This window comes from Callithrix jacchus, chromosome 11, assembly GCF_049354715.1.
Source record: "Callithrix jacchus isolate 240 chromosome 11, calJac240_pri, whole genome shotgun sequence".
In the NCBI taxonomy this organism is placed as follows: domain Eukaryota; kingdom Metazoa; phylum Chordata; class Mammalia; order Primates; family Cebidae; genus Callithrix; species Callithrix jacchus.
Window position 1 is genome coordinate 5,197,501 of NC_133512.1, and position 20,389 is coordinate 5,217,889.

At 47.1% G+C, this 20,389-nt stretch overlaps 1 protein-coding gene across 2 annotated transcripts in view; it reads right to left on the reverse strand.

The window, feature by feature from the left end:
- Positions 1–13,942: 13,942 nt before the first annotated feature.
- AOAH (acyloxyacyl hydrolase) overlaps positions 13,943–20,389 on the reverse strand; it is a 204,316-nt gene continuing 197,869 nt past the window's right edge. Inside the window, exons 21-22 of one of the 2 annotated variants that reach the window (XM_035253177.3) lie at positions 15,912–16,030; positions 13,943–14,317 (exon numbers count right to left, since the gene is read on the reverse strand). In XM_035253177.3, the coding sequence (XP_035109068.1) occupies positions 13,969–14,317; positions 15,912–16,030 (468 nt within the window). In that variant the 3' untranslated portion in view covers positions 13,943–13,968. The remainder of the gene's footprint in view (positions 14,318–15,911; positions 16,031–20,389) is intronic. The other variant, XM_035253176.3, reaches the window with a different exon arrangement.

Here is a 20,389-nt window from a genome sequence, read left to right on the forward strand (position 1 = left end):
TATTCTGCTTCCATTGAGTTAGTTGTGTGTCTTGATGTCAGTAACATACGGTCTTGATTATTATAATTATATTATTACATTTTAAGTCAGGTAGCGAAATATCTCTATATTTTCTTTCTTTTTTTCCCCCCAAAATTGCTTGGCTAACTTAGGTTCTTTGTATCTCTGTATATTTTAGAATCAGCTTCAATTTAAAAAATCCTATATTTAGGATTATATTTAATCTCTATATAAATTTTAGTAAAATTGAGAACATTGAGCTTTTAAATTTATGAATAAGGCATTAATATATATATTAATATATATACATCCATTTATTTAGGTCTCTTAAACTTTCAGCAAGATACTGTTAATTCTCTCTCTCTTTCTTTTAAACTTTCAGCAAGATATTATTTTCTCTCTCCTTCCTTCCTTCCTTCCTTCCCTCCTTCCCTCCTCTCTCTCTCTCTCTCTCTCTCTCTCTCTCTCTCTCTCTCTCTCTCTTTCTTTCCTTGACACCACTCCCTCTGTCATTTGGGCTGGAGTGCAGTGGTGCGATCTTGGTTCACTGCAACCTCCGCCTCCCTGGTTCAAGCGATTCTCCTGCCTCAGCCTCCCAAGTAGCTGGATACAGGCATATGATGTGTAATAATCACATCAGAGTTAACAGGGTATCCATCACCTCAAGAATTTATTGTTTCTTTGTGTTATAAACATTCCAATTCCACTCTTTTAGTTATTTAAAAATTTATAATAGATTATTATTGACCGTAGAAACTCTGTTGTATTACCAAATATTAGATTTTTTTTTGAGATGGAATCTTGCTCTGTCACCCAGGCTGGAGTGCAGTGGCATGATCTTGGCTCACTGAAACCTCTGCCTCACAAGTTCAAGTGATTCTCCTGCCCCAGCCTCCTGAGTAGCTGAGATTACAGGCATGTACCACCAGACTCAGGTAATTTTTGTATTTTTAGTAGAGATGGGGTTTTGCCATGTTGCCCAGGCTGGTCTTGAACTTCCAATCTCAAGTAATCCATCTGCCTTGGCCTCCCAAATTGCTGGGATTACAGGTGTGAGCCACCGTGCTCAGACACAAATGCTAGATCTTATTCCTTCTATCTAAATATTTTTCGTATCCATTAATCATCCCTACTTTCCTTCCCTCCACTGTGCCTGGGATCTGGTAACCATCATTCTACTCTCAGTCTTCATGAGTTCAATTGTTTCAATTTTTTAGCTCCTACAAATGAATGAGAACATGTGACATTTGTCTTTCTGTGACTGGCTTATTTCACTTAACATAATAACATCCTGTTCTATCCATGTTGTGGCAAGTGGCGCATCTTGTTCCTTTTTGTGTCTGAATAGTGCTCTGTTGTGTACGTGTAACAACATTTTCTTTATCTATTCATCTATTGATAGACACTTATGTTGCTTCCAAAATCTTGGCTACTGTGAATAGTGCTGCAAAAAAATGGGAGTGCAGATATTGCTCTGATATACTGGTTTCCTTTTTGGGGTATATACTTAGCAGTGAATTGCTGGATCAGATGATAGCTCTACTTTTAGCTTTATGAAAAACCTCCAAACCGTTTTCCATAGTGGTTGTACTAATTTACATTCCCACCAGCAGGGTATGAGGGTTCCCTTTTCTCCACATCCTCACCAACGTTTGTGATTGCCTGTCTTTTGGATATAAGCCATTTTAACTGAGGTGAGATGATACCTCTTTGTAGTTCTGATTTGCATTTCTTTGATGATCTGTGATGTTGAGCACCTTTTCATATGTCTGTCTGCATCTGTATGTCTTCTTTGCAGAAATGTCTGTTCAGATCTTTTTCCCATATTTAAGTTGGATTATTAGAATTTTTTCCTGTAGAGTTGTTTGAGTTTCTTATATATTCTGGTTATTAATCCCTTGTCAGACGGATAATTTGTAAATGTCTTCTCCCATGCTGTGGGTTGTCTCTTTACTTTGTTGATAGTTTCTTTTTCTTTTTCTTTTTTTTTTTTTGAGACAGAGTCTCACTCCATTACCCAGGCTGGAGTACAGTGGCCTAATCTTGGCTTACTGCCACCTCTTCCTCCCAGGGTCAAGTGATTCTAGGGCCTCAGCCTCCTGAATAGCTGGAATTACAGGTGCACACCACCACATTCAGCTAATGTTTGTATTTCTAGTAGATTCAGGGTTTTACCATATTGGCCAGGCTGGTCTTGAACTCCTGACCGCAGGTGATCTGCCCACCTTGACCTCCCAAAGGGCTGGGATTACATTGTGAGCCACTGTGCCTGGCCTGTTGATGGTTTCCTTTGCTGTACAGAAGCTTTTAAACTTGACGTGATCCCATTTGCCTGTTTTTGCTTTGGCTGCCTGTGCTTGTGGGGTATTACTCAAGAAATCTTTGCCCAGATCAATGTCCTGGAGAGTCTCTCCAATGTTTTCTTTCAGTCATTTCATAGACTGGGGTCTTCTGCATTTGGACATCCACTTACCCATCTGTCATTTCATGTCGTCTACTTTTTCCATTAGAGCCCTTAGCATGCTGGTCACAGTTATTTTGAATTTAATAACTCTAACACCCCTGTCATATGAGTGTGCTCTGATGCTTGCTCTGTCTCTTCAAACTGTTTTTGCCTGTTAGTGTGCCTTGTACTTTTTTGCTGAGAGCCAGTCATGACATATCTAGTACTGCTTCAATTGGGCCAGGCATGGTGGCTCATGCCTGTCATGCCAGCATCTTGGGAGGCTGAGGAGGGAGGATTGCTTGAGGTCAGGAGTTCAAAACCAGCCTGAGCAACATAGTGGGGCCCCGTCTACACAAAAAACAAAAATGACACTTTGGGAGGCCGGGGCAGGTGGATCACGAGGTCAAGAGATCGAGACCATCTTGGTCAACATGGTGAAACCCTGTCTCTACTAAAAATACAAAAAATTATCTGGGCATGGTGGCACATGCCTGTAATCTCAGTTACTCAGGAGGCTGAGGCAGGAGAATTGCCTGAATCCAGGAGGCGGAGGTTGCCATGAGCCGAGATCGTGCCATTGCACTCCAGCCTGGGTAACAAGAGCGAAACTCCATCTCAAAAAAACAAAAAAACAAAATGAAACATGCCCCGCCTGCCCCCCACCCACCCCCCTACCCTGCCGTTTCTATTGGATGTTTCTGTTTCTGGGTTTCTGTGTCAGTGAGTTGGAATTCTCTGCATCTGCCTCTCTCTCCAACGCTCAGGAAATGATTTGCCCCGTGACTTCAAATCTCTGACAGATCTAAGAAGGGTTGTTGATTTTCGGCCTGTCCAACCTTTTTCTTGTTAGGATGGAGTGACAACTTTTTATCACATGCTGGGTCAGAAAACAGAAACCTCTCAGTGTAGTTTTAAATTACATGTATCTAATTAGAAGTGAAGTTGAATACACTTTTAATGTGTAACGTGCCTTTGATTTTCTCTGAACTTTGGCCATTCATTTCTTCTGACAAATTAAAAACTGAATCATTGGCTTCTTTATTCTTGCTTTTTCAAAACTGTTTATGTCCCAGGGAGATTAGCTCTTCATTTGTGAAATGGGGAATGTGTCCCCCCATTTTGCCACCTGTCTTTGACTCCACTTATGGTATGTTTTCACCTTTCCAAACCTTTTACTTTTAAGAAGTCAATTTATTAATGTTTAAATGGTTCTGGGCTGAGTTCTGTGACTCACGCCTGTAATCCCAGCACTTCGGGAGGCTGAGGCAGGTGGACCTCTTTTAGCTCAGGAGTTTGAGACCAGCCTGGGCAACATGGTGAAAGCCCATCTCTACAAAATATACAAAAATTAGGCGAATGCTGGTGGTTTGCACCTGTCGTCCCAGCTACTCAGGAGGCTGAGGCTAGAGAATCTCTTGAGCCTGGGAAGCCGAAGTTGGAGTGAGCCAAGATCTTGCCACTGCACTCCAGCCTGGGCAACAGAGTGGGACCCTGTCTTGAAAACAAACAAACAACAAAAAATAGTTTCTGGGTCCTGAGTCAGGCATGAATTCTAAAAGAGTTTGGAAATGCATAACGTTAAAGATGAATTATTTTATTATTATTATTTAAAACACCATTTGCCATAACTGCTCTGTCTCCCAAGGGGGTGGCATCCTTTCCCTCCAGAGCAGAGTTTTTGGCAACCCCTCCATGCCACAACTAATGAGTCATTTAATGTGAAAAGAGAGTCCTCAGAGGAACAATGTCGTGAGAGAAGAAATGATTTGGTCTGCACAACGATAAAGACTGTAAGTTTCAAGGAGTACCTCCCCAAGGGCCTCAAGGGAGGAGTGGAGGGAGAGGAGGAGCCATGAGCAGCGTGCTGGGGCCTGCTGCAGAGGAGGGGCCCAGGGGAGAATTCCAGGATGGGGTGCTAAAAGGCAGAGACATGTGACTGACTTCCAGTTTTAGGTCATCCGCTATTTTGTGCTGCAGGATAACTTTCTACATTATATCCAAAGCATCATTAACTATGCACCGGCACAGCCAACAAGAAAATGGGATAAGGTATCGTCAAGAAAGCAGAAGAGGTCCAATGTGGTGGCTCACCCTGTAATCCCAGCATTTTGGGAGGCTGAGGCTGGAAGACTGATTGAGCCCAGGACTTAGACACCAGCCTGGATAACATAAAGAGAAGAGGTCAATACAAAAACTATAAAGAAAATTTAGCTGAAGGTGGTGGTGTGTGCCTGCAGTCCCCATTACGGGAGGCTAAGGCAGGATGATTGCTTGAGCAGGGGGTCAGGGGAGGGGGGTCAAGGCTGCAGCATGCTGTGATTATAGCACATCACTCTAGACAGAAATAAAGCAGAAGAAGGCTAAAGTGGATTTCTAGCAAGGAAGATAAGAAGGGGCAGTTTGGGTCTGACTCAGGAGTAATTGTGAGGCAATTTCTTTCCCCCAAATAGCGCAGAGCAGTGGTTTGCCACCTGAGCTGCACAGTAGACTCACACCGGGGAGCACTTTGGAACCACAGATGCCTCGGATTTTACCTAGGCCAGTTAAATTTGATGCTGTGTGTGTGTGGGACCCAGGCGTCACAAGGGTTTTGAAAGTTCCCAGGTTATTCCAATGTGCAGCCATAATTGGAAACCACTGTCTACATCAGTGCTTCTCCAACTTTAACGTGCAAACAAATCACTCAAAGATATTGTTTAAATGCAAATTCTGATTCAGTAGCAGGCAGGCCTGAGATTTTGCATTTTTAACAAACTTCCAGGTGAGGCTATTGATGCTGGTCTGAGGACCACATTTTGAGTAGCAAGTGATTGAGGTAGCTGACATGTGGGTTCCACATCGTGCCAAATTGACTTCCAGAAGGTTCTAATTTACACTTTGTAGAGATTGCTACTTGTCCTTCTATATCTATCCTCCCTTCTCTCCTGTTAATAGAACTGCCTATTTTCAGTTATCCACTTGGCTAGACAAACATTTTTAGCTTTCTTTAAAGCTGCGTGGCCACGGGACTGAGCTGGGTCTCCTGGGGTGAAAGTAGCTAGAAGTTGCATCTTCATGGAAGGAAGGGTGGCCTTTCCTCTCTCCTTCCCTCTTCCTGCTGGCTCAAATGCAGTCCTGGTGGTGTTGCTCCGGATGCTGTCTTGAACCACAAAATACCTGCTGAAGGTGGCGGCAGTGGAGAGAAGGGGTCAACAGAGTCCTGTCTGATGAGCCTTGCACCACCCACCACCGGGTGTCCTTTATGTGAGAAAAATAGCCTATTTTTTAAAATAGAAAAACCCTGCTGGGCCTGGGGGCTCACATCTGTAATCCCAGCACTTTGGGAGGCCGAGGTGGGCGGATCATGAGGTCAAGAGGTCGTGACCATATTGGCCAACCTAGTGAAACCCTGTCTCTACTAAAAATACAAAAATTAGCTGGGCATGATGGCGCATGCCTGTAATCCCAGCTACTCAGGAGGCTGAGACAGGAGAATCATTTGAACCCAGGAGGCGGAGGTTGCAGTGAGCTGAGATAGCACCACTGCACTTCTGCCTGGGCAACAGAGCAAGACTCGTCTTAAAAAAAAAAAAAAAGGGAAAGAAAAACCTATTATTACTCTGGATTTTACCCACAAGCAGCTGAACCTAATCCTAAAGACATGTATGCCATCCAGCAGACTAGGAGTTTGCTGATATGTTTCCCTCTACGACAACCATGCAGGAGCTGAATCTTGAAAGAGGAGGAGTATTCCATTTTCCCGGAGGAAACAGCCTATGGAAAGGCATGGAGCTGTGAGAGGGCAAGCCTGGGTTTCAGTTCACTGTCGCTGCATAAAACCCCCCTTGGAAACTCAGAGGCTTGAAACGGGAAGAGTGCATTGTAGCCCATGGTTCTATGGGTGGGCTGGGCTTGAGCTGGGCTGGAAGGTCCAAAACTCTCCTTCACACTTTTGAGTCCCCGATGCTGAGGTTCCTCGGGTTCTTTCCATGCAGCCTTTCTCCTCCATGTGGCATCTCATCCCCCAGGGTTTCTTTTCCAGGAGCATAGCCTGGACTTCCCCACATTGATGAAGGAGTTAAGAAGCAATCACTTAGGCAGATAGTAAGGGTATGGGAGTCCCTGGTAAGTCTTTTCTCTTTAATGAAAAGCAGCCCCAAATCATTTTCTAACAAAGAACAGCCTGTAAAGTCGAGCTGCAGACATAGATAAGCAAGCTGGGAGCTTGCATGGGTGAATGCTGGCAGGAACTACGGACTACACATGTTCAAGATGGCGGCTCCATCTTCCCTCTTCTTTGTCAGTCACGTGTACAGTAAAGAGCAGACAAGATGGTGCTGATCAACTAAAAAGCCCATTTACATAATATGATTAGGGTGGGGTGACCAGCCTTCCGAAGTATGTAAATATCATACCTGACGAAACCAATCTGTGAGCCCTTAGTAAATAAATCAGAGACAGGCTGGAGAAGGCTATCTATAAAATCTGCGGTCTCTTCCCTTTTCAGATGTCTTTCTCGCTCTCTCTCTCTGTCTCTCTCTCCCTCGGAGCTGCTCATCTCTCCTTTCTTCTATTAAACTTTCCACTCCTTAACCCACCCACATGTGTTTGCATCCTGGATTCTTTCTGGGGTCGGGGAGACAGCAAACCCCAAGGTATCTACCACAGACAACATAGCCTTTCAGCATAGTGGCTCTGAGATCTAAAGGAATGCAGAGGGCAGCTTCACTCCTGAGGGCAAAGCCTGGGTGTGGCAGTCTCGCTTGCACTTCCCTTTCTAGGCCAGCCCAGCTTCAAGGGGTGGGAGTAGTTGCGCCTCTCATTGGAGGAGCAGCAGGCACGCACAGCAGGGTGGCCATCGCTGGCGGCCGGCTTTGGAGACTTACCTGCAGCCTCTGTTTTGTAATGACACGCTTCCTTCCTGTGACTGGGAGGCAGGATCAAAGAAGAAATGGGCAGGAGAAGAGAGCCTGCAGAGACATGGACCCTGCAGGTGAAGCGTCTGGAGTTGACGCTGTAGGCAAAGCTGACTCCAGCACATGTGGTGGCCAGACCACACCCTGGTTATAGTGCTGCTAACAGCCACCGTTCATGCACCACGCAGCCTGTTTCACAAACGTCACCTTCATAATAAATGCAGGGTGGCCTAGCAGCCAGGGGCAAGGACCCTGGAGCCAGATGGCTTGCCTTCCACTGCATAACTCATCGCCGTATTATTATTGAGATAGGCTCTCACTCTGTTGCCCAGGCTGGATTGCAGTGGTGCGGTCGTTGAATTGGGCCCAAGCGATTCTCCTGAGTAGCTGAGAATATAGGTGCACCACCAAGCCTGGCCGATGTTTTATTTTTGTGCAGGGCCTCACTATGTTGTCCAGACTGGTCTCGAACTCCTGGGCTCAAGCGATCCTGCCTTGGCCTCCCAAAGCGCTGGGGTTGCCCTGACTCATCCTGTATTACCCTGCAGTCTCAGGCAAGTCACTTAATTGTTCTGAGACTCCTATCGGTAAAAGTGGGGAATCATGTGTTTGCTGTAAGGGTTAAGTGAGATCATATATGCACCCTGCTTGTCGCTTGGCCCTCTGTAAGCATTAGCTCTTGTTAACGCTCGCAACGGTGCTGGAAAGGTACTAGTGCTCCCATTTTAAAGAGGAGGTAACTGAGGCACCAGGAGCTTAAGGCTTCCAAAGCCTGTTGCTTCGTGAATTCCCACCGTGTTTCCATGTGTCCCCAGCTCCGGGAGGCAGCTGGGCAGAATTGTGTTCTTTTCATGAGACTTATGTGAGCCTGGAGTTTCTACCTGTCCCTGAAGAGTCCTCTGCTCCCCTTCAGTCTCGCTCAACCTCCTGGATCCAGCTGATATTTGCAGAGAATCACTGTAATAATAACAGCTGGGGGCTTTTTTGAGCCTGTGCAAAGTGTGCATGTCGGAGGGCAGAGTCCTCAGGTGAAACTGAGTCTCTGGAGTCTGAAGCTGCCTTGCGCCTGGACCAGTCATGGAAGCCCTCAGTGCGTCCTCTCAGCCATCCTTCTGCTTGACTGGCGCTGTGTGAACCTGTGAGTTACATTTGCAGCCTGAGGCTGGAAGCCTTCCTATAACTGTTCCATGTAATTAATTATAAACAAAGCAGCCAGCCAGGAGCACAATACCCAAAGAAATCCTTAGCAAGCCTCAATGTATGCTCTTTAGTTTCCTCTGCCTTTCCATCCATCCGAGAGCTTCAGAGTGTGATCCTCCTTAACGACGGATTGATTCATGATGATGAGCCCATTATTTCTGATACTGCAGTTTTAAGAAGTGACCCAGAAAACAGGCTTTAAAAGCAACCTCTTCCCACTCCCCTTTACTCCAAGCAAAGGCCCAGATTAAAAGAGCCTTAGCTTGTATGAATATTTATGCTAGAGCCTCTGCCAAATCAGATTAGGGGAGTTCATCCTGCCAGGCAAACACGGATTCTGTACTCAGATTTAATGAGAAACTGACATGTTAATAGCATATTGATGCATCCATCCATCAGGAAATTTATACAGCACAACAAATGTGCATTGCACACCCTGGGGCCCGGGAGAGATGCTCTCTTCGTCACTTTTGGTTCTACCGGGAAAGCTGCTGTTGCAATAAAAGGGGTTCCAAAGACATTCTGCCTCACACCAAAGACGAGGGTTGGGAATTCTGGTCTTACTGTGCCTGGGACGTCCCTCCTTGGTGCTGCCAGGGAGTGTGTTAGTCAAAGGCTAATTCCTCTAAACGGCATCTTCCAAGGTGCTTCTGAAGATCCGGACTCCACAGGGTGTTAATAGGTATCATGTGACCAAAAAGCCTGGGTCGGGTCAAAATGTTGGGTGAATGATGAGCTGAGCAGATGTTTTTGCTGCAGAACGTCCACTCTGTGGCTTTCCAGGAAGCAGATAAATCATGCTGTGCATCCAAACTTTTTAGATTGTGGAGTTCTTCCTTCTCAAAGCACCGCCCCCCCAACCCGCCCCCCGCCCAGAGCATACAACCTTTTTGTGCCATGCAGACTCTGGGAAGTATGGGGAAGCCTGAGGATCGCTTCTCAGAGTAACATTTTCATTTTATTTTATTTTAGACAGGGTCTTTCTCTGTCACCCAGGCTGGAGGGCTGTGGTGAGATCATGGCTCATGGCAGCCTCGAACTTCCAGGCTCGGCCCATCCTCCCGCCTTAGCCTCCTTGGTAGCTGGGACCACAGGCATGTGCCACTGCACCTAAGTGATCTTTTTGATTTTTCGTAAAGACGGGATCTCACTGCGATACTCAGGCTGGTCTCGAACTCCTGATACCGTGATCCGCCCGCCTCAGCCTCCCAAAGTGCTGGGATTGCAGGGGTGAGCCACTATGCCCAGCCAGAATAACATTTTTAAAACAAAAAACACCCCAAAAACCCAAAAAGCAAAAAAACACATAGGGTTACAAAGAAAACCAATTCTATTGAAATAGAATATTAAAGGATATTTTGAGATATTAAAAAATGAACATATACGAATATATGTGCTTCTTTTGAATGTGTTAAATTGAAGCAGAAGTGGCCGCAAGAAACAGACCCCTCAGACACCGAACTAGAAAGGAAGGGGTTTTATTATTACAGACCAGGAGCAAGGCTGTATGTTGTGACCAAACAGCCAAGCTCCCCTAACAGAGAAGCTCTGCCTTTATATAGGCTTAGACTCTGGCTATTACACGTGAAAGGATCGTAGGTTCACAGCCTTAGAAATGACAAGTGAAAGGGTCTTGGGTTTACAGTTTTAGGGATTACATGTGAAAGGGTTCTGGTCTCCGGATGGAGGAGTGGGGTGGGGGTTTGCTCTTGTTTAAGTAAAAACAGTGTCTTCCAGAGAGATTCCCCCATACCACGCCTGCTGTCTTACAGGAAGGTGATTCAGGAGGTGCCGCTAGTCGGCCAGCCTTTTCTCCTATTGAAACGCAGTGTGGAGGTCAAGGGGGAGGTGACCCCAGATGCCGGGGTCTCCTTCCTCAAAATAACAGGGTCCAGAGCTGGCTCTAATAACTACAGCTGTTCTGAAATATCGATGACTGTAAATCTTCATTGTTTGCTGATAACATATTTGTGAATTTGCCTCCTTGCTAGAATTTACTTGTGTAACCTGAATGTATATTCGTGGCGCCTTTGTAGTCCTCAGTGCCCATGCACAAAGCAATGATAAATTTGAGCTGCCCAACTGCCACGTTCCCCAGCTGAGATTGGTTGGCAAGGTGGTTTGGCCTTCCTTTTTTTTTTTCTGTTTGAAACTAAGTTTTGTTCTTGTTGCCCAGGCTGGAGTGCAATAGCACAACCTCAGCTCACTGCAATCTCTGCCTCCCGGGTTCCAGCGATCCTGCCTCAGCTTCCAGAGTGACTGAGGTTATAGGCACACACCACCACTTACCACTACTATTTTGTATTTTTAGTAGAGACGGTGCTTCCCTAGGTTGGCCAGGCTGGTCTTGAACTCCTGACCTCAGGTGATCCACTCTTCTCGGCCTCCCATAGTGTTGGGATTACAGGCATGAGCCACCGCGCCCAGCCAAGTTTTGCTTTCTTGTTTCAGCTCTAATGCTGCAAACCTGTGTCCTCTTCACAGTATATTTAGAGCCACATTTTTGGCATTTTGTGCTTTTTCCTGGCGACGTTGCTATTGAAAATGGCCACGAAGGGCAGTGCTGAAGTGCTGTCTAGGGCTGCTAAGAGCTGTCACAGAAGGCTGCCATGCACCGCGTGGAGAAAATCACTCCAGTGGTAGATGAGCTCTTTGCAGTGCTGTTGCCTGTGAGGTCAACGCTGATGAATCCACTGTATAGCAAATAAGGTGTCTTTTCAACAAAAACCCCACAAGTTATGTATTGACTGGTTGGTGAAAACATTGAGACTGCAGGCTCTCGGGAACCTCGCCTTGTACTTCCCCTAGGGACAATGGTTCAGTGTGTGCTAATTCAGTGTTCATGGCAACTTTATAGAACATAACTGCTACGAAAAAGAAGAATCAACAGTATCTGTCTGCAGCAACTGCAATGTGAGGTGAAAATGTTTGTGACAGACTAATTCAGCTGTTTTGTTACCTGCATTCATTATGAAGTGGTATTGTTAATTTTAGCATTAGCATTTAGAAGACGGTGAAGACTTACTTATTTCCCATTCAAATTTACAGACACTCTTAATTCTGGGGGTACCTAAGGACCCTAGTTGAAAATATTTTCTCTAGTGAAATTAAATCAGTGACAGGGAGTAGGGACGGATAGGGAATCTGGTGCGGATTTCGGGGAGATTAAGGTCCAGTTATGTTGTGTATCAATACAAGGCCCATGTGGAGATCTTTATCTGATCTGCTTTTCCTGGGGGACTGACATTTTTTTTTTCCACCAGGGCCTAAACCCAAAAACGCTCAGCATGAAATGAAAATATGCCAACAGTGGGTGGAAACAGAAATTTTGGTAATTATTCATGTGGCAAGTGGTGAGCTCCACTTCAATGGTGAAGGGCAAGCCACGTCTCTTCTCTGATAACAGGAGAGAGTTTTTTTTTTTTCTGAGACAGGGTCTCGTTCTGTCTCCCAGGCTGGAGGGCAGTGGTGCGGTCTGGGCTCACTGCAGCCTCGACCTCCTGTTGCGCTCAAGTGATCTTCCCAAGTAGCTGGAACTGCAGGCGTTTGCCACCATGCCCAGCTAATTTTTGTATTTTTTGTAGAGACAGGGTATCACCATGTTGCCCAGGCTGGTCTCGAGCCCCTGAGCTCAAGCAACCCACCCACGTCGGTCTCCCAGAGTGCTGGGATTATAGGTGTGAGCCACAGTGCTCGGCTGGGGGAGAGAAATTATAATAGAGTCTTGGGGAGACTAGATGAAGATCACACAGGAGCCCCAAGCCCCCTCACCAAGTGCGCCCAAAGAGGAAAGTGCCTCTGATTGCTTTTCTTTCTTATTCTTCTCACCGTGAGGAGCGAGGAGCATGATTCCAATGGGTCTAATTCAAATGTGTCGAAAAAGAGGCTGCTAATGTTGCTTTTAAATAGCAAGAAATAACCGTGTGACCTGGAGAGCAACACTAACTTCTCATTCACTTATTCATTCAGTGCTATTTCCTACACATCTGCAGTGGCCAGGCATTGTGTTGGGGGGATGGATACAGGAATACACGTGAACAGCCAGGTACCGATCTCATGGAGCCTCAGTTCAGGTTCCGGTGCTTCTCTCCACAGCCCATCCAGGAATGGGGAGATGGGGAGGGCTGCATGCCACCCTAGGAAAGCCCTTCAGTTGCCTCTCCGCAGACAACCCTTATACACCATCATTCCAGAAAACTTGAGGCTGAAGACAGTAGGTCAAGGGGCACCAGTGCAGAAATAAGAGATAGGTGCTCTTATAAGAAGTATGCAAAGCACAGGGACAGGGCATTCTCAAGCCAGAGAGAAAGGCTTGGTCAAATCTCAAAGAAGGAATGTGTCTGGGGCATAGAAAAATGCAGGCAGAAGTGAACAGACCTTGCTCGGGTTCCTGATCCAGGGAAGAAGGCCTGACCTCAGACTCCAGTTTTATAGATGATGGTGCTATCTAGTATTGATTTCTATACAGTATTTATTTTCGGTATTTGTGTTTGCTGAAAAAGTGAGATGGGGTCACCGTCCTCTTCCATCCCTTGAATCCTTGGTGCTGTGCCTCAGAGTAAGATCAGAGCTCAGGACCTGGGTACCTCTGTTTTCCTGCCTGAGCCCATTCAGAAGATGGAACTAGTTAGATGATTCCCCAAGGTGTGGGTGGTCAGGCCTAAGAGAATTTAAACAGTCTCTTTTAGAGGGATGGGAAGTGACAGGTTCAGAGAAGACATGTAGGGTGGGAGAAGGGAGGTGGTCAGGCCCGGGGACCCTCCCTTTACTCTGGAGTCTTCCTGTACATATTAAATAACTGTACTTGGGTATCTATCACCTTAAATATTTATCTTTTCTTTATGCTAGAAACATTGAAATTATTTTCTTCTAGTGATTTAAAATGAAACGTACAATAGCATTTTGTAAACTATAGTGACCCTACTGACCTATCAGGCACCAGGCCTTATTTCTTTTATCTAACTGTCCATTTATACCCACTAATCAGCTCATAGAACCTTTGAAAGGCAAAACATTGTATTGTCATTTCTCCAAACTTTGCGAGGCTATGGTACTAGTCAGTTTTCAAACATTCGTAATTTGTTGTGATTTCTTTGCTCATTCTAAATGTGCGTTCAAGTTCATCTCTAACTTTGTATTTGTAGTTTGGTGTTCTGTTTTCCAAGGGGGCCTCATGAAGCCTGCCCTGCCCCTTGTGTAAATTGGCAGCTGGCCAGCCGCCTGCATAGGAGGAGCCTCAGCTCACAGGCCATTCTGAAGATGTCAGCAACACAGGGAGGATCAGTCCCTGTCTTGCCAAGACCCTGCGTGGGTTGCTGAACATTGCTGGATCTTCAGTGTTTTTGGAAACTCCTTTCAGAACAGTTAGCTCGAAAGGGCACAGATACTCTCTTGCTCGGAATGGCACCCAAAGCACTTTATTAAAGGTTATTTCAGGAACAGCAGGAGGGTCGCTGATCCCAGAAGCACACAGCATTGCACGCCTATCCAGATATGCTCCTCACTGAGAGAAAGGCATTTTGCAAAGATGCTGCTGAGGGAGAGTCCTTTGGGCCTGTGACGTAGTAGCCCCCATAGGGTTTGTGGAATGAGTTTACCCAAGCCTCTGCCTCCGTGTGCTCCCCAGGGGCGTGTGCTCCTGCGATGCTCAGTGCCCCCCTTGGTCTCCAAACACCTCTTTAATCTGAGGGTTGAATGGATTCTCCTTTCCCAGGACTTGGGGCCACTGGAGCTGCACCTTCTCCCATAAGCGATCTGCCAACATGAGCAAAGCCACCTGTGAGAGAGAACCCAAAGGAGGAGGAAAAGGGAAATTAGGACAATTCACATACCAGCAAGATTTCCTACATGCTCTCGGCTAGAGACCGCCTCTGGGGTGTCACCCTGAGTCCTGCGCCCACTTCTCTGAATAATCTCCTGGCGGTGGGATGTAGGAGTTCAGTCAGGGTGGTGGGGGAAAAAATGGACACAAACCTTTTAGAAGGTTGGAGGGTGTTGCAAAAGCCTCAGCATAGGATTTGGATGGGGACAGCCAGATTCTCTTACCCAGTGCCTGAAAGCTTGAGTTACACAACTAGGGGTGTACAGAAACTGATCTAGATAAGTCACTTTACTTAGGCCTGTGCACCTGGCCTTTAATCATCTGTTAGACTGCTCTCTCAGGAGGGTGACCATGTTAACTATCCACAAGTGTGTTGACTCAAAGCCTGTGTCATTAAATCTATACTGAATAAATGCCTGCAGTGCCAGCCTGTGAGGGCCGCGGCTGCTAACTCTTTACAGCACCCTCCTCAGTGTCTGGGAGTGGCCTGGACCCCTAGCCTGCTCTTTAACCAGATATCTATGTCTGATTGCATTTGTTCATCCGTCCCTGGGTCGGGGTCTGCAGGTCAGACCCGACAGCAGGACCCATCCCTTGGTTCTAACAGAGGAAGTGTGGCCGTGGTGAGGAGATGCTGCCTCAGTGATGGTGTCACATTGTGTGAGGCTTCACCTTGCTAGTGACTTGCTTTGGAGGCTCTCCTTTCTGGGCTGGAGCTGATGGTGACCCAGCTGCCATCCAGCCTTAAGTTGGTTCCTCAGTCCTGCAACCTCACGGCAATGAATCTGCCAACAGCCCGGGTGAGTTTGAAGGCACTTCTTCCCCAGACAGGTCTCCAGATGAGAATGCGGTCTGGATGCCACACCTTGATTTTCATTTGTGAGACCCTAAGCAGAGGACCCAACTGTGACCCACAGAAACTATGAGATCATAAGTGTGTATTGTGTTAAGCTGCTAAGTTTGTGGAATTTGTTTTTTCAGTAATAGGTTACAAATTCACTTTTTCAGAAATCCACTTCCTCATTTATCTGTGGACAGCTGGCATTTACTGCAGGCCTGAGGCTTGGGTTTTAGAGATGAGCATGGTGTGTTTCTCCTTTAAGAAAGTCCTAGTAAGGTGACCAGACATGCAAAATGACACCACCAAGCCCACGGGGAGGGCCGGGAGGAGAATGCACACACCGGAAAGGGAAGAGGTGCCACTTCTGTTGGGTGGGGGAAGGGGTGGGATTTCTCTGAAGAAGGTGGCAGCTAAGATGAATTTCCTAGGAGTTCCCCCAGATACATGATGTGGGGAAACAGTGCAATGGTAGAGGACACAGCATGTGCAAAGGCTCAGAGCTGTGGGAGGGAATGTCACGGTTGGGGAACTACAGGTGCTGGGAGTGGAGACTGGCTGGGTCCCTGACTGGGGGTGTATCTTGGCAGGCTGTGAGTGTGTAGCGTCCAGCCAAAGCACCAGAGAGGAATTTGCTTAATGCACAGCAGGCTCTACTCTGGCTCTCCCAGCCTGAGGCTTGGACTCCGGCTCTCCCCGCCTGAGGCTTGCTCTCTGGTTCTGTCATTGCATGTCAGGTTTCCCTTTATCCATGACATTAGCTGGGTCCATTCTTGGTTGTGCAGTGTCTGGCTTGTCATTAATATGCCTTTGAAGGGGACACTCTTTCTCTGCAGACAATGCCCTCATTTAGCACATAGGAGCTGGCGAGGCCTGCAGGCTCCAGAGGGCTCCAACTCAACAGTGGTTTTCAGTGCTGAGCAGGAAGAGAAATGTGATTGCTGAAGGCCTCCCAGAGGGAAGACATTGCTCAGGAGGGATGCTCCACAGGGCAGCTCGCGGTCCCCTTCCTAACAGGCAGCGTGGCCAACTCGGGTCCGGGCCCTGCCCTCTCATCTGCACATTGCATGGGTGACAGTACGTGATCCAAAGTCCTTTCTGTGTAGCTGTGTGTGAGATTTGAGTAGTTAGAAAAACTAGGACTGATCCAGTCACTGCATCAGGTCCCTGGCATTTTAATGTGTTCTGAGCCTTCTGAGGTGGATGCAAACTTCCACTTACCCTGCTGTGTAGTCTCGGTCATATCCATGCAGTGTCTCTCCTGCGGCATAACACACACATACACCACATCCCTCACAACGCCACACTACATATACATACATCTCACACGTACCCCACAAACACCACACACACCACACACCACACTTATATATATTACATACACCCCACACACCATAAACAACACACACCACACATACATACATTATACACCACACACACCACACACCACATGCATATACACCACACCCCTCACAACCTCACACCATACATACATACATCACACACACCCCACAAACACCACACACAAATACCACACACACCACGCACCACACTAACATATATTACATACACCCCACACACCACAAACATCACACACCACACATCACACTAACATATATTACATACACCCCACACACCACAAACACCACACACCACACATACATACATCACACACACCCCACAAACACCACACACAAACACCACACACACATACATCACACCCCTCACAACCTCACACCACACATATATACATCACACATACCCCACAAACACCACACATACCACACACCAACCCCTTACAACCCCACACCACACACATATACATCACACACACCCGCCACACCACACACAGAAACACCACAAACACCACATCCCTCAAAACCCCACATCACACATATATCACACATACCCTCCACACATCACACACAGAAACGCCACACACACCACACAGACACTATACACCACACACACACCGCACCCCTTACAACTCCACACCACACACACATCACACACACCCCACACACATCACACACACACCACATCACACACAACTCCACACCACACACACATCACACACAGAAACACCATACATACCAAACACACCTCACAACCCCACACCACACATACATATATCATACACACACCCCACGCACACCACACACAGAAACACCACACAGACACCACATCAGACACACATACCACACCCCACACATCACACACAGAAACACCACACCTACCAAACACACCTCGCAACCCCACACCACACATACATATATCATACACACACCCCATGCACACCACACACAGAAACACCATATCACACACACATACCACACCCCTCACAACCCCACACCACACACACACATACATCACACACACACACCCCACACAGAAAGAACACACTGCACACCACACACCATACACATCACACATAGAAACACTACATGCACATACATCATACACCTCCATCCCCCACCACACCACACACAGAAACACCCCACACACCACACACATACACACCACACAACCCCACACCACACACACATCACACACACCCCAACACACACGCTCCACACCCATACATCTCTCTCACATACACACACATCCCACACACACCCCCACATACCTCACAGATACCACCACATACACAGTCAACACATACACATATCACATACACAACCCTCACTACACACATACACCACGCATATACTACTCACACCACACACACCATACATATACAACACACCTCCACACCATACATATGTACACCTACCCCCTCAACTACACATATACCATACATACACATACACCACATGTACCACCAACACACACCCCTACACCCCCCACATCTCTCATACACACACACACCACACAGACACACACAAACACCACACATACCTCACCCCCCCACATCTCACCTCCCACACATCTCACCCCCCCACATACCTCACCCCTGCCACATCTCACCCCCCCACATACCTCACCCCACACAGACCTCACCCCCACCACATCTCACACCCCCACATACCTCACCCACCCCACATACCTCACCCCCAACACATCTCACCCCCCATATACCTCACCCACCCCACATACCTCACCCCCCCACATCTCACCCCCTGCCACATCTCACCCCCCACATACCTCACCCACCCCACATACCTCATCCCCCAACACATCTCACCCCCCCCACATACCTCACCCCTCCACATACCTCACCCCCCATATATCTCACCCCCCACATACCTCACCCCCCATATATCTCACCCTCCACGTACTTCACCCCCCACATACCTCACCCCCCACCACATCTCACCTCCCACATACCTCACCCACCCCACATACCTCACCCCCAACACATCTCACCCCCCCACATACCTCACCCCCCACATCGGCCACAGAAAGCACACAGATACAAAACACACAGAGAAACCACACACCATACACAATCCACATATACTTCTTTGCACTTAAAAGCAGGAGCACGTCAGGCCGGGCGCGGTGGCTCAAGCCTGTAATCCCAGCACTTTGGGAGGCTGAGGCGGGTGGATCACGAGGTCAAGAGATCGAGACCATCCTGGTCAACATGGTAAAACCCCGTCTCTACTAAAAATATAAAAAAAATTAGCTGGGCATGGTGGCGCGTGCCTGTAATCCCAGCCACTCGGGAGGCTGAGGCAGGAGAATTGCCTGAACCCAGGAGGCGGAGGTTGCGGTGAGCCGAGATCGCGCCATTGCACTCCAGCCTGGGTAACAAGAGCGAAACTCCGTCTCAAAAAAAAAAAAAAAAGCAGGAGCACATCAGAGGCTGCCTGCAAAGCTGGCCAGTGCTCCAGGGAGGGCCAGCTCATCTCTCACACAAAGCAGTCAGGACCTTTGAAGACACAGGCCTGGGCTTCTGGCTGTTTTCCTGCCATTTCTCAACAAAGGAAACTGCTGCCAGGTCTGTGGAAAATTACCGGCTCTTCTGTTTTGTGTTACTGGCTTTCAAGGTGACGCACCTAAGCTGTCTTTCTAACAGTTATGTGGCACAAGGCTTTTATTTCCCTATGTGTGTTAATAAGGGAGGAGACAAGGTGAGGGCAAGAAGAGGGAAATGAAAATGCAATAGCTCAGATCTGAGCATTTGGTAACTGTTTGGTTTGAAAGCAATTAGTTGACTGTCACCCTAACAGGGACTAGAATATTTCTGAGCAGGCATTGAGGAAACATCGGGTCTGAAAGGAGGCCGGCAAGCTTATCATAGAGACTTGTGATAAAGTGGTCCCCTGTAATCACTCATTCATTTGACAAATATCTACTGAACACCTACTGTGCGTTTCTTATACCACAGTCTCCTGTCATAACTCCCACAAGGCACTGCCCAGGGCAGGGCACAGCTACCCTTTCCTCTCTTTATCCAAGTCGTTTTCTTTTCTTTTTTGTGACAGGATTTTTCTCTGTCACCCAGGCTGGAGTGCAGTGGCCAGATCTTGGCTCACTGGAACCTCCGCCTCCCAGGTTCAAGTGAGTCTCTTGCCTCAGCCTCCTGAACTGATATTCTTTTGTGCTTCTCCATTCATAGTCTAAAATGTTAAAGCAAAACATGTTCATTCTAGAAAAACTGAAACCCACTTAAGCACAAAGAGAAAAACAGAATAAAAGTCATCTGTAATTAAAATAGAAGTAGCCTCTGTTAACATGGGATGTAGAACCTTTGTGATTTTGTGTGTGTCACACACACACAATATATACACACACACACACACACATACACACACATACATTTTTGAGATGGAATCTCCCTCTCTCACCCAGGCTGGAGTATAGCGGCATGATCTCAACTCACTATAACCTCCACTTCCCAGGTTCAAGCGATTCTCCCACCTCAGCCTCCCAAGCAGCTGGGATTACAGGAACCCACTACCACACCCGGCTAATTTTTGTATTTTTAGTAGAGACTGGGTTTCACCATGTTGGCCAGGCTGGTCTCAAATTCCTAACTCAGGTGATCTGCCCACCTTGGCCTCCCAAAGTGCTATGATTACAGGCATGAGCCACTGCACCTGGCCCTGATTTTATATCTGAAAACACACACACACACACACACACACACACACACACACACGATTCCTCTTGAATGTCATTTTATAATCTGCTCTTATTGAAGTCAAATTTAGAAACAGTAAAATGAACTCTCTTTGGTAAAC